Source organism: Magallana gigas, chromosome 3, assembly GCF_963853765.1.
Source record: "Magallana gigas chromosome 3, xbMagGiga1.1, whole genome shotgun sequence".
NCBI classification, from domain to species: Eukaryota; Metazoa; Mollusca; class Bivalvia; order Ostreida; family Ostreidae; genus Magallana; species Magallana gigas.
Window position 1 is genome coordinate 42,186,232 of NC_088855.1, and position 14,817 is coordinate 42,201,048.

The 14,817-nt window shown below is 33.4% G+C and overlaps 2 protein-coding genes and 2 long non-coding RNA genes across 13 annotated transcripts in view; 1 reads left to right on the forward strand and 3 right to left on the reverse strand.

Annotated features, from left to right (window-relative positions):
• Positions 1–252: 252 nt before the first annotated feature.
• Positions 253–1,086, reverse strand: LOC136273982 (uncharacterized). Its single transcript, XR_010712225.1, has 2 exons — positions 810–1,086; positions 253–377 (listed from the first exon to the last, which is right to left on the reverse strand). It is a non-coding gene; the product is annotated as an uncharacterized lncRNA (long non-coding RNA).
• Positions 1,087–1,297: 211 nt separating this feature from the next.
• On the reverse strand, positions 1,298–7,947 carry LOC105334477 (uncharacterized). Of its 4 annotated transcripts, none has more exons than XM_066079840.1 (3): positions 7,799–7,947; positions 3,867–4,637; positions 1,298–3,277 (listed from the first exon to the last, which is right to left on the reverse strand). In XM_066079840.1, the coding sequence occupies exons 2-3, from the start codon at positions 4,627–4,629 to the stop codon at positions 3,159–3,161; spliced, it is 882 nt and encodes a 293-aa protein (XP_065935912.1). In that variant the 5' UTR covers positions 4,630–4,637; positions 7,799–7,947; the 3' UTR covers positions 1,298–3,158. The 4 variants fall into 4 exon arrangements, with proteins under 4 accessions (XP_065935912.1, XP_011436247.2, XP_065935915.1 ...); XM_011437945.4 differs by lacking the exon at positions 7,799–7,947 and adding an exon at positions 5,676–5,798; XM_066079843.1 differs by lacking the exon at positions 7,799–7,947 and adding an exon at positions 4,994–5,117.
• Positions 7,948–9,193: 1,246 nt separating this feature from the next.
• On the forward strand, positions 9,194–10,555 carry LOC117680786 (uncharacterized). Of its 2 annotated transcripts, XR_010711585.1 has the most exons (3): positions 9,460–9,624; positions 9,859–10,059; positions 10,177–10,555. It is a non-coding gene; the product is annotated as an uncharacterized lncRNA (long non-coding RNA). The 2 variants fall into 2 exon arrangements; XR_004595713.2 differs by having other exon boundaries at positions 9,194–9,624; positions 9,859–10,555.
• Positions 10,556–11,940: 1,385 nt separating this feature from the next.
• LOC105334476 (uncharacterized) overlaps positions 11,941–14,817 on the reverse strand; it is a 19,073-nt gene continuing 16,196 nt past the window's right edge. For all 6 annotated transcript variants that reach the window (XM_011437939.4, XM_011437940.4, XM_011437941.4 and 3 more), the window contains one exon: positions 11,941–14,817. This exon is cut by the window's right edge and continues 828 nt beyond it. In XM_011437939.4, the coding sequence (XP_011436241.3) occupies positions 14,011–14,817 (807 nt within the window). In that variant the 3' untranslated portion in view covers positions 11,941–14,010.

Below are 14,817 nucleotides of genomic sequence, written 5' to 3' on the forward strand. Positions count from 1 at the left end.
ATATGGCCGTTTCCTTGTATAAGGCACAAGATGAAAACTAAAAATGATCAGGTTGTTCCATGAATCCTGCAGCAATCTACCCCCCCCCCCCCTCCATCCGAGTATTTTTCACAGCAACAACTTAATAAGGTACATTTCTAAGCAATCTAATAAATGAAGATGGAAACGAGCATAGTCCAACAAAGGCAAAACAAATTTGTGATAGAAAGTATTTAAGGGATGAAATATTCTGTTTCCTTTTTACAGCAAGAATCCTCGACGGAGGCCGCAGTAAGTGTTTGAGGGGGTTGTAGCCCGGAGTGGACCCTGGGGTGGGGCACGGCTCCTCTGGATGGCTGAAGGTGCAGTGTCTACGGGAGATGAGGTGTCATCTGTGGCTACAACCAAAATGTGCAAATTTTTATCATTCATTTTAGGACATTTTGGTAGGACCAGCAATAGTATGAATTGAATCTTCGTGTATTTCAATGAATCTAGTTTATTTACGCACGACTATCTCTTTATTAAAAAGATTTTATTCCAGTTTCAAAGTGTTTAGATTCAGACATGGAAAAATTATACAAACTTGTAATAACTAATCAACTAGCTTTGTTCGGAATTTCATCATATAGCCCCAAATATCGACCTTTGCATTTTACCGAATGTTACTCCGTGGGATTCAAACCATAATCTTAATTCAGAAATAACTATCGTAACTCTTGTCCAAAAATGTAGATTTTAACAGCAGTCTCGCAATACAATGTTAATACAATACGTATATATAAGTATAGGTTATCAATGAATTAGTTTATTGTTGATGTTGGCAATACCTTGGATTTTTGAGGATACCCATCTGTAAGTCCACTGGACAGACAAATAGACAAGGTGCATAGTGACTATCATGATGATTAACACTCGTTTTCAGCAGGGATAGAATTTGTCAACAGAGTTGTACATATGTTTACCCAATATTGATGTCACAATAGGTGACGTAACTAGGATTGTGATGTCATAATTATAATCTATTCGGGACCTCTCGGTTTTCTTCTATTAAATGAAGCATTTTCTACCCAGAGCTGTCGTTCCACTCCGCCCCATTCAGGTTAGAGAACGTCAGATAATGATGCCCTTAAATTATAAATAAATAACCCACGGATACAAAGATTTTTAAATAGAGTGACCAAATTTTTATCAGCAACTTTTCTTTGGGCTCACGTGACAAAATGTTCTTCTCCACCACGTTTGAACAAAGTGATTAGCAGCAAAGAGTATTCCTTCTTTTCTCCAGTGTTTTATAACAAAAACTTTACAAAATCCATGTACTTCAAGTATTTATTGTTTATATTTTTCATAAACTGAACACTACTTGACAAAGGGTAAACACATTGGCATACAAAATACCAAAACAGATAAAATGATATACATTGATATAATAATGTAGTATGTGAAGACGCCCCCATTACAGAATATAGGAAAAAGTACCGGTATGTAAATAATTGGCTATATCATGATCTGTTAATTAATACAACTTTATTGTTTGCCATTTTACGACAAATGTCATTACCATAGTTACCTATAAGCACCAATGATATTTTGACTAGATGACCTACATTAATGTATTATACACAGAGAACTCTATCACATTATGTTACATATACATGTATGTACAAAAGAAACAGGTATTGATGCCCTATTTTGTAAGACTTGCCAATAACTAAAATTCCTTTCCCTTTTTTATGCATGAAATCATGAGTTCATTTTAAAACAAATCCTTGTCATTATTTCTTTATCCGCATTATCATTGATGCTTCTGTCAAATCTGTTACAAACAAACGCATCAAGATACAGGGCGAGTATTCTTTATAAAGAAATTAAACATTTTTCAACTTGTTTCTGTATTGCCTGGCTGACTAGTGTTTACATCGACTAGGGGAAATAATTGTATTGCACAGTACATATATATCTCTTCTGTGTTGTAGCTACTAACTGTCCATTATACCCCATGGTTACTGCTGCCCCAATGTGGGACTAATCAAACACACTCACAATTCTTGATCACATACAATTTTTTTAAAAACATAAAAAAAAAATATTAAAAAAAAAAAAAAATTCTTCATGATTAGTTATCTTCTCAATCAGTTATGCTTGCAAAACAAAATACATGGACCAGGGTTTTTGTTCCTTAAAAATCAATAAAACATGTTCATAATAATAAAATTGTTCAAAGTCTAATCTTGAATTGTAGTCAGTTTTAGAGATCTAGACATGAAAATGAGAAACAAAAAGATGTGTTTCTGGCCTACTCCACGTGTGCATGCTGCGGGAGCTACAGACCTGCAGCTAGGGAGTTCATTAATTACTGCAAAATGGAAGTTGCATTGACAGACATTTAAATATATACAAGTTACATATACATATAAAGTTAATAAAAGAAAATGAAGATGCCTGAGTAGTGAAGGGATTTCAAGAAAACATTGTTTTCTGTTAAAAAAAAAAATCTCAAATTTTCAATAAAAATACAAATTTTAATATAATCTCTAGATTTGTGATTGTACAAGATTTTAAAAACTCATCATGAGATTTAATATCTGAAAATCAAGGCAATATGTCAAATCATTTGATAAACAACAAAATGTTTAAATGGCAATAAAATGAAAGTCATTACTGCTCGATTACAAAGTAAAATATACCTGTATAAGTCAATACACAAATACATGTAAGCCCACATATTCGAAAACATAAATAGTTGACCAATATTGACAGTAGCAGTTTGAGTATTATGACATATAATATAGATGTATATGGTTTTGCAGATTGTTACTGTCATGTACATGTATACAAATTTTTAAACATTAACATCACAGAATAACAGCTTAAATATCCAAGTATTCGAAAAAAGGACAGAATTGGTGATTGAATCATAATTATATCTTTATCCAAGTATTTGACAAAGGACAGAATTGGTGATTGAATCATAATATATTTTTGTTAAAACCAAACATCCAGTGGTAACAATGCACCTTTCCGTCAAATCTATTCAAAAATACATTTGGAAGGACAAAATAAACAGATCTACAAGAGGAACACATGTAACGACCCAGAGGTCTGATCTCTGTGTGACTCATATTCCTGTGGGAGAGAGGTGGGAGGACGTCCTATCCCCACAGCCATTCTGCGGTTCACTTTTTCTGCGATGACTGGTGGTTAGAGTTGTGTACCTCTTGGATTCTTCTCACAATCATCATTATGACAAAAATCGGCAAGAGAAAAGGCAGCATGAGATACGATTTAGGATCACCTGAAATTATATACATATATCTACCATTCAGAGAAGCCTGGATATTCAGGAAATGTGACGCTGAAATCAATGAGTCATGGTATACTGGCTTTAGCCAAAGGCTACATGCATGATCAAATTATGCTTATCACCATGCAAGATTACCTTTAAATGGATTCTCACAGTAATATTACAAGTTTTCCCAAATAATGTGGCAGAAATCATCTGTTATTATGGGAATTTACCAAAAAGTCAGCATTATAACTGAGGCAGACTCCAATTACATGTAATTTTTATCAAATCAAGTTTGAGTTTTATATCAGTGTGACTGACTTTGTATTAGGTAAAAATTATGATTCTGTCGGATACAATTGCTTCATAAATTGGGAGGACATTATCATGCATTACCGGTACATTAATTTTTACATAATTTCATTGGACCTTATGGGCGTTTCTAATGTACGGTATTTTAATTTGAAACTCACATACACCCCCCAGTATGCAATGTACATCTAATCACTAAACCACAGATGATCAAGTTTCTATACATCTAAATACAGTTATATCGAATATCTGCACCTACTGCCATCAACAACCACACAAAACTTACTTAGATCCATGTTACTCAGGGCAGGCATATTTGACAAGAATGACGTATTCTTTACAACCGAACCGTTCTGTTCCTTAGAATTCACTGGTGTACTTCTGCGAACTTTTTCTACTTCCGAGTCTTTCACCACCGTGACAGGAATTATATCACCGCTGTCATCTAACTTTTTATCACAACACCTATCTTTTCCAATGTCTTTTTCACATGGCAGAACAGGATTGTTTTCATCCGGCAAGATCTTTTCATTTTTATTCACATCCAGCGTGTTTGGTTGTGTTTTAGCTTTGAACATAATAGCGAATTTGCGTCTCTCTGCTTCTTGCATAGCATGAGTTCGAATTCTATTCATCCGTTCCTCCATCTTCTCTAGCCGACGGTTTTGTTCATTTTGTAATTTCGTTAAAGCCGGATGATCATCCACATCTAGTTTTTCATAACTGAACGATTCCGAAACTCTGTCCAGTGATCCTTGATAAGTGTTTAGATTGCGATTGAGAGACATGGACTTTTCCCACTGAACCTCGTTCCTCGCGGAGTTTCTTCCCAGTCTCTCTATGTCCGCAGACATTCGGTTAAGTCCTTTCTGAACTTGTTTAATTCTGTAACTTTCTAACTCCTGCATCGAGAGTCGGTTCATCTTCTTTTTGTGGTATAATATCTCCGGATTATGATTATCCAGGGCACTGATCACATAATCCGTGTAATCTTCCTTTAAATTCTTCAGATCTTTCTCCTTCCTTCGCCTTGAGTGTACATGCCCCATTTTAAAATCTGAAGGAAAAAAACAGACATGAAATTACATTATTAATTAATTTACAGAGTGTGCACTCTAGCACCCCTCCTATCCTTAGCTGACCCCTTTAACGATAATCGGGACTAATTAAGATTATGCACCTTACCTAAACCTCAAAACAGTTTTCCATGCTACCATTAAATTTTCCCCCATTTCAATCACTTTACAATGCTAGCTCCTTGCCAAGATGCATCATTTAATGGCTTCAATATCTTCAAGTGCCAAGAATAATATGATGATACTCGGGATGAACCGACCAAGGGGGTTCTAAGCATCACCCACACAGATAAACATTCTGCCTTCATTTGATTCATACTTCAAAAATCTTTCTTACCACATCGGGAAAAAAACTTCTTTCACAAAAAATGACGAAGGCTGGAAGAATGGCAAATGAATGGATCGAGTGATGTAAGCAGAGCTGTGGAAATTCACATACAACTCATTTATATCTTTCTACTTCTAATAAATAAAATTATATATATGTGTACATCCCTTATATTTCCTGATCATAGAGCAAGTTCAGTTTTCTAGTACTGATAAAATAATGTACCGGTAATTTTGTTCCCACACGTAGGAAAATACATTCATCGATTTTTCAAAAATTGCTATGATACACGTACCATAAATGATGAAAATAAAACACAGGAAATAAAAGTATTAATGTAAAAAGTTTTCATGGAAAAATACTAAATTCTTTCTCAATATAAACTACATGAAAAGGCATGTTAATAATCAAGACAGAATAAAGAGATGTGGACTGGTCTTGAACATAAGAAAACTGATGTATAGGGCAGTTTACAGGAGAATGTGGAAATATATGATACGGCAAAAATAAAAAAATATCATTTATGGAAGAGTCCTCAAATTATTTCTTAAAAAAAAAGATAGAGATACCTTAGTAATTGCAACCAAGAAAGGTACTGATGTCGTCTTTCAATTACAATCTACTGTACTTAAATGTACTTAATCTATTATTGGTGTAAAACTCCAAAATATGAAATAGAAGAAAGACAGACCTGTCAATGATCGAATATGATTGCAAGAAAACCCAGAAATGAATTGTCCTCGCCACTAAATGGAATTGATTTTCTGGCTGACAGGTTTTGTACAATGTTACCAGTCAGTGCTGGGCGTTTGAGGGGGTTGTAATCTATTTATAATAGTGCACTATCTGCAGTAGACTGATTGTGTTCCATCTTCACCATAAATATCGTGATTTACCACAAAGGGAGGAGATCTAATGTATCAGCCATGCATATAAATATTCAAATTGTTCATTTGGACGAGATATATAACTGAAGATTTTAAATTTGTTGTTTTTTACAATACACTTATCAAGATAATTTATTCAAAGGCTAAAATCTGTATCATATGAACCAAAAGTTATGTGGACTTTGAAAGTTTAAAGTATCTTAAAAGTGAATCAAGGGTTTCATTACATATACAAGTACCTGGTACATACTTGTATTATTATACTTTTTTGGCAAGTCACATGTAAATGTATACAGGACTGAAAGTTATTACCGGTAATGATGTGAAATTTTGTAGTTACTTGATATCCACTGTGTATCTGCTTTATTTGGTGATATCTATGCATGTAGTTCTTAACTCATTCACAAGATTAATAATTACGGTAATTAATTCCAATCTGAGAGAGACTGAGGAAAAAAAAGTTGAGGTTATATGTCTAACAATTTGCGCACTTTCATGTGCCTCAAAAAATGCAGCAATAACAAACTGGTTTTAGCTAGAGTTTTGAAATACTCGCACATGTGTACACTTTCGATATGTTAACATTCCATGCTTCTGCAATCATTGCGTTTATTGAAATCAGCCAAGTCTTTAAAAACACACAAAATGATGCCGCGAAAACCAGTGCAAGGAAAATCCACAGGTGTTTCGGCTTTTACTGCCTAATGCTCTCTTTAGAACTGTGAACAGAAATGGTGCACAATATCTAAAAATAATGCAGAGTATGTAATTGTCAGGCACTCATCCAAAAATTTTAGGGAGTATCTCCAAACTTTTGCTCCTCTTTTCTCCTTTCTACATTCTGTTATTTTGAAGGGAGTGCCAGAAAAACACATGCTTAGGTAATTAATTTAAACAAAATCCAGCTGCTGCATTTATAAACATTATCTAGTCTTCTTCCGTGATTGTTGTAAATAATTTAACTGCGGAGAGATTTTCCACAATCCTTCAATATTAAAACATCATTAATTCTCGATGATACATATTAAGAATAAGAAGTGAAAAATAAACCGATGATTCAAACTAAATGAAAAGCTCTTTGTATTTTTTTTTCTCTCAATTTGCTTGTGTGCCACATATGAAATGTTAGCTTGGCCAGATTTTTACAATTTTCAGCTCATACAGAATTCTTATATGAAACCGGCCTTTAAGTTGTCAGGTACAGCCCACAACTCAGTATAAACCCTGACAGTCTCTTTCAATGTAGGTCAGAGAAAAAAACAAAATGCATACGTGTCTTTACAGCTTAGATGTCAGAAAGTAGAGACACTTCTGAGCATTCCAGCAATGATGCACTTCCTTTCATGCCGAACAGTCTCATTCATATCTAAATTTGGCATCTGTAACATTAGAGCTTTACACTATGAGCTTAGATGCTTACTTCCCTAAATTAGTCATTTACTGACCATATCTACAGGGCAATCATTAACACTGGTATAGGAATGAATAGGTATATATCTCATGTTCTATAATATATGGTGTAAAGTGTTACATTTATAATGCTTCAGTATCTTTATATCAAGCCTTTTAATTATTTGAAAACGTTTTCCAATACAACTCACAAAGCCCTACCCCCCCCCCCCCCAAAAAAAAAAAAACACCTCAAAATGAGAATTTGCACAACGGTTAGAGATAATAAATTTCCAACTTTAATCCGTCATTTTTAACGCAACCCTTTGTAAAATGAATATTTATTAATCTTTAAAAAATGACATAGTTAGTCAGAAAGAGTCATAACGGAAAACTCCTATCAACTCTACAAAATATCGCCGTAATAATAAAATGAAGACCATGACTCATCCTCCGTCTGTAAATATTATAAAGCCGTTTTGGCGAGAATACAATGCAAGTATTTGCAGCATGCACAGTAAAACAGCAAAATACTTACTTTACGGTTATGTTTGTATCATCTTGTCACTGGAAACACCCTAGAGTCTTCAAACTTTAGCTCTGGGGCCAGAACCGACACTCCATTCATGTGTTACTCATCTTCTCGAAATGTTCGCCTGCCACTTCCGTAATCAGCTTCCACTCTGTAACGTCATAACGCGGGAAATTTGAGATAGAATAGATTGGTACCAACAGAAGGAAGAATATATATATATATTAAATAACAAGAGACCCATGGGCTACATCGCTCATTTGAACAAGACTTTTTTCTATATATTCCTATGTACAAATTCGACCCACGATTGTAGCCCCATCCTATCTCTGGAGATCATGATTTCAACAAACTTGAAACTACACTATCTAAAGATGCTTCCACACAAGTTTCAGCTTTTCTGACCAATTGGATTTTTTTTATTTAAAGAAAGGATTTTAGATGTTTTTGATATTTTTCTCCCTTTGTAAAAAATTGACCCTCCTCCCACCTTACCCCAGGGGATCGTGATTTGAACAAAATTAAATCTACCTTACTTGAGGACGCTACCACACAAGTTTCAGCATTTCTGGCCATTTGTTTCCGAGAAGAAGTTTTAGAATTTTCTCTATATATATTCCAATGTAAAAATTCGAACCCCTATTGTGGTCCCATTCTACTCCCAGGGATTATGATTATAACAAGCTTGAATCTACCTTACCTGAGGACGCTTTTTCCCAAGTTTCAGGTTTCATTATATCAAAAATATTACATAAAATTGCTATCATCACACTTCATAAACGACTCTATACTTGATTTTTTTCATATCGTACCAAACTAAAGAATAATTATAATTAAGATCGGTCCTGAAATAATTAGAATTATCTTTTCCTCCCAAAAATGCTTTAAATAGTAAATACATGGTGACATCATATTGACACCTGAGTATACTTGTAGGCTGGCCTACATCTGTGCAAATATGGCTTCACCATAGCATTATATTCGGGTCTTTAGTAACGGAGTTTTGGTCTTAGGATAGTTCATTTAAAGTTTTCAGCAGCGCTGGATGTTATTTTCAATACAATATTAGCCCAAGGGTTGTACAAAACAAATAAGAAATAAGTTCTTAAAACCATACAAAATTTTTGAAAAAGAAAGAAAACTACATTTGTTAAAATGAAGACTTTTTTCCCCAGTGCATGTAGAATGTGTTTAAAAATATCAATTTGTCTGTAATTATCAAATAAGGTGTAACTTTTGATTCTTTATTTATAGAAATTCGATATTGTGACATAAGCGTGAAGAGTCTCCATAGTTTATATATATATACAATTAAGCCCAAACTTTCTTTTTATCTAAAACACTAAGGAAAAGGAGAATGAAAACTAACCTTGTTCAAACCGGTGGTAGAAATTAAAAATCCAGAACAAGACCGGTTTTGTTTTGTGAGCACAAAGTTGCTAATAGAATTATGATTTGGTACACATTCAGTGATAGTGTTATAAATGTGGGTCATTCTATTTAAATTTCTTTATTTTTGGGCATTATAATATTTGACATTCTCTAACCAGAGCTGGTGCTTGGCGGGAACGACAACTCTGGGTAGAGAATGCATAAGTACAAAGTATTTAGGAGACGCATGAGGAGTCCCGGGTGGATATTAACTATGACGTCACAAGCATAGTTACGTCACCTATTGTGACATCACTATTATTGAATACATATGTTCACCCTGTTGACAAATTCTGTTCCTGCTGAAAACGAGTATTAATTAATCATCATGATTGTCACTATGCACCTTCTGTATTTGTCTGTCCAGTGGACTTACAGATGGGTATCCTCCAAAATCCAAGGTATTTCTAACTGAACCATTAAGTAAATGGAAATTGTTTATTATTTCAAATTGTGAGACTGTTTAATATCTACATTTTTTGACAAGAGATGCGATATTTACCAAGATGATTGTTATTTACATTGAAATACAATCGTCAAGTGCAAAATATTGATGGCCCTAAAAAAATGTCCAGAAAAATTGGATTCAGCATAATAAAAGAAATCTGCTATAATTGATTTGTTCGTCATTGTAGCCAAAGATGACAACTCATCTCCCGTGGACACTGCACCTGCAGTCATCCAGAGGAGCCGTGCCCCACCCCAGGGTCCACCCCGGGCTACAACCCCCTCCAATACCTACTGCGGCCTCCGTCGTGGATTCTTGCTGTAAACAAGCAAACAGATCTAGACACTGACTTCCATTATCGAATTAGCTTCGCCTTCTTTGGATTATGGTAATTTTTTTGTCTTCATTTGATGGATGGAATCTTACTCTGAAATGTACTTAATATTCACTGTGAATGAGGCTACGGGGGTTATGGAGGTACTGGACACTTTGTTTTTTTCTTCAGCCATAAAAGATTGAAATTAAATGATTATTGCTCTTGAACGAGATGACAGAGGCAGAAGAGAACACCAATCCAAACCTCATTATTCTTCCTCTCATGCAAAGTCTTTGGATACGTGAGAGATTTTTGATGCATTGGGTATGAAAATAAAATCTGCTAAACATGAAATTAAAAGAACAGTGATAGAGATAGGTATGACGTGGAACGCATCACCTGGGACTATGCAACCCTCCCTTTCCAGCAGGACGCGACTACCAGGAGTTAAAGTAAATGTGGAATGAGATGATGCTCGAGTTTAAGAATACTTAATTTTCATGTATTGTCATAAAAATATTTGTATCAGCATGTTTCATTTGATTGTGAATAAAATGTAAATCAAATAGTTGTTTGATTTTATTGATTTTCATCATTTAAATATTTAAATATCTAGGCTCTATCATATATTGTTATTATAATTATACAACTATAGTATTTTACTTTAGTAACTTTCTTAACTATATTCTGTATAGTCATGACAATTGTAAACTATAATTTTGTATATAGGGAGAAGAACTGAAGAACGTGTAAGTTGTAAGAACTTGTTTTAAATCCCTTTGTTATATACAAAATAAATAAATAAATAAATAATTATGAAAATAAATGAAGAAATAAATTATGAAAATAAATAAATAAGAAATAAATAAACAATTAGGTTTTACCGTCTTTTAATTCTCGTATTTATTTTTCGCATCCATTTAAAATATAAAAAAATGTATATTAACTCTTTAACAAGACAAACGAATTTCACGTGGAAATAAAGCATAGTACGCACGAATTAAAGGTGAAATTTACTTTTCCGCAATAATTTTTCGTAAAATATTTTTGTTCTATGTACTGTATTACAATCATACGCACCCACGTTGCGCACATCCACATGCTCGCGTGATTCGAAATTTAAAATCGCATTGTTGTTAACACATGTATATAAAATATTTACCCCAGGCCAAACCTTGGATTAGACCCTCCGCAGTCACAATTTAAAGAATATTATATGTACAGTATCATTCAATTGCGAAATTCAATTTTTTTAACCATACTATTTTTATACACAATTTTTGTGAGATGAAGAAGTATACGAAGCAGTTATGTAATTTTCATACGTTTTGTCCGAGTAAATGATATTGTGAACATTCAAAAACTAAATGAATTTTATATATATATATATATAATATTGAAGGTCAATTTATACATAATCTTCGTTGTCTTAAAATCTGCAAGCAAGGCGATCTCATTTTGTTGGTAAATTATGCGCAGATGTCCGCAACATTCCAAGTACTTTGGGTGTTCAGGTGATGAAAATGTTAATTTGATGTTTTGAATTCTCTTGTTTAAATTTCAAGCTTGATATTTTTGTAAACTGCTCATATTGCAGCATTCTTTTCTTTTCTTTTTTATATTAAATGGTTGTATTATTATCCCTGGTATCTTGGTATCCTAAAAAGCGGTTTTATTAATGGTAAAAATATTGGGATTTATCAAAGTAATCATTATCCCCAAGTTTATTTCATCACCTGCGTTATTTTTCATAATTACTATTTTCCCGTTTGACTAGAAGCTTTCAAGTACGACTTTTACGACACCCCCCCCCCCGAAATGTCTCAAAAGAAAGACAACTTGTGTATGTGTTTTGCATTCGCCGATCATTCATTTACTAGGAAGTAAAAGACAAAATAAAGATATTGTCATTTCTCTAGTGAAAAGTAAAAGATATAACAAACAAACAATTTTTTTCATATTTTATTGATTGTCTCAAAACAACCAAACCAACACATGACAAATAGGGGGCCATTAAAAGCAACAAAATTCTTTGGTTCTAACGTCTAGCAATGCTAAATTTTGGCAATCTGTATAAAATATAGAATACTCAATTTAATATATATGTATATAAAATTTAAAATTAAAATGCTAGCTAATAGTTTGAGGATCTACATTTACAAATTACTCATTACTTCAGATGGCTCTATTAATTTTAAAATCAAATATCAATTCAATTAAAAAAAGCTGTTGAACTTTTTTGATATTAAAAATACACTGTACTCATTCTATAATTGTTAATCGATGTGCATTTTAATAGCATTCCAAAAGTAAAAAAAAATATTGATCAAAAGGTTGAATGTTTTTTCACAAGTAACAAATGTAGATTTTGGAGTTAAATGATTAAATGATGCTTCAAATCACTACATTAAGGATGTTTGTATAATCTGGTCATTACAAATTTGTAAGCATTATCATATGTATATATAGCAGTACATGCATTGACTTTTTCAATTTTCTTACTGCAACTATAATTATCCTATACTAATAATTTTTTTTGGAATTTCTGAAGTTCATAGAAAATAATAAGAATTAAACCTAGCTGCTCATAAATATGTACACACTTTAAAAAGAAAATTTAAAAGAAAAAAATCTTTATTGTTATCTTTAAAACTGGATGTTTTCAAAATGAATATGGTTACAAAAGCACTACATGTATGTATTTAACAGATATTTAAAAAAAAATTAAAAACACACTTATCTAACAACAAATTTGTTCCATTGAAATAGTGGATTTCCATTAACAACAAATATATATTATATTAACTGATGTACAAAATACCAAACAAACAAAACAACAATTCATCACAACGAAGACATCATCACTCTCTAATAATTAGGCCATAACTTTCTCGTTACATGTAAAATCAAGTTGAATGTGAACATAGGTGGTCAAAGTATGTGACATTAAAAAGGAGTCTACATGTAACATTCATTTTCATCTACAAATTATCTGAGACAAAGTATCCAATCATCACAGCACAGACTCTTTAAGACAATGAAAACTGTGATGTAAAAGTCCGAGGTCCATGACACCCCAATCAAATTCAAAATAATAAAAACTTGTGGCACTACATTTAAATACTGTACATATTTATGTACTCAAATATGAAAAAAAAAAAGTTCATTAAAAGTTTTAGATCTGTTCACAAGCAAGTAAAATTATTAAAATTGCAGAAAAAAATTAAGGTATGCTGCATACATTCGGGCATGATAACTGAAACTTTCACCTGAATAGGACATCATCACCATCAACATCATCATTATCTTCACTAGCCAGGGTGATGATTCACTCCTCTTCTTTTTTAAAACAGTGAGGAGTGAATATATGTATATTCACCCTTAACTAGTGTGGATAAAGTTTTGTTTTTATAAACAAGACATCATTAATGCAGAAGTAAAACATATTCACATGATTGTCAACTGTTTGGCATAAAATCAAGACAATAAATTACACATTTACATTTAATTTGTTTCTATCATTAAATCAACTTTGATAGCATTGAAACACAATACTAAATACATCTCAAAAGGGAGACAACCCTTACAATGGAAATCAAACAGATCTATATTTTGTAGTGGTGAAACAAATTATGGCAAACTTTGTAGATCAAACATGAATGAAAAATCTGGACAATGGCAAAATCAATGACTATGAAAATAAAAAAAAAAGAAAATAAAGAAATGAGTACTGGTACATTCACCCAGTATCACTCACATACAAGCACCAAAAAATCATGTACATGTCAGTTTGTACGTCATCAGTACAAAAAAACTACTTTACATGAACTCCTAATCTTCAATATCTAAACTACCGATTTCTCTCAATGGATTTCGAGTTAAGATTTTGGATTTAATTTGTAGTAATCTTTCTACAACTGAACACTGTATCAATGAGGATAGCTGATCTTTGTATTGTGGCAGATATATTTCTAAACAATTATATCATAATACCTTAACTATGAATGCCAGCAAGTGTTCCCATCACTGACTACCAGTAATCGGCTTCAACATTTTTTGTAGCACAGGACAACTGTTCCGGTTGTCATCAACTCGTTCTCCGCTTCCATCCACTCTGGCGGCATCTTTAACATTTGAACCATTTACAACAGTTTGTGGAGATTTCTTAGCACCTGCTCCATTTACAGAATCTGTCACATTGATTTTAGGAACCTTTAACATGCTACCTTCACTAGAACCCTCTGATGACAGCCTTTTGACTTGCACTGTTGGAGAAGTTTCTCCTGATTTTTTCTTCTTTAAGACCTCTCCAGTTGCAACGTGACACAGTTCATCCTCATTTCTAACAATCCACTTGTTATTTCCAACTGATATGATTTCCACAGCATTTTCCCCAAAGATAAGTACATTTTTATCATAATGGGCAATGGTAGTTTTAGCAGGAGCTTGTTTCTCTTCTGCAATAACTTTACTCTCTGAATTAAGTTGCTTCTTTGCTTGTTCACCAGGAAAAGAATTTTTTGAGGAACTTACAACTTGTTCTGTTTTCTGTGAATTTCCAGTGGGGGATTTTTGGGTCTCCTTCTGGGGAGTAGAAGAAAGATCCAGTGGAGAGGTACGACTCTTCTCTGATGAAGTTGGACTGGGTATAGGTAGCTGAATTGGAGACTGTGAAAAGGGCCAACCAGTAACCATTCCCACCATCTTACCTGCTTGGGGTGGGGAGGGTCTGGTAGTTGCAGGTGAACAGGATCCAAGTCCTCTGTCTGGTAGAGAATAATCATAGAACCCAGACCCAGGGATGAATGCTTGCCCAGCTGTGGAACTCTG

Bases quoted from the DNA above. Each gene is read 5' to 3' on its own strand.
- LOC105334477 (XM_066079840.1), bottom strand. From the start codon at position 4,629: ATGGGGCATGTACACTCAAGGCGAAGGAAGGAGAAAGATCTGAAGAAT. The intron at 3,278-3,866 runs GTAAGTTTTGTG...ATATAATTTCAG, and splicing joins CCTGAGTAACATGGATCTAA to GTGATCCTAAATCGTATCTC.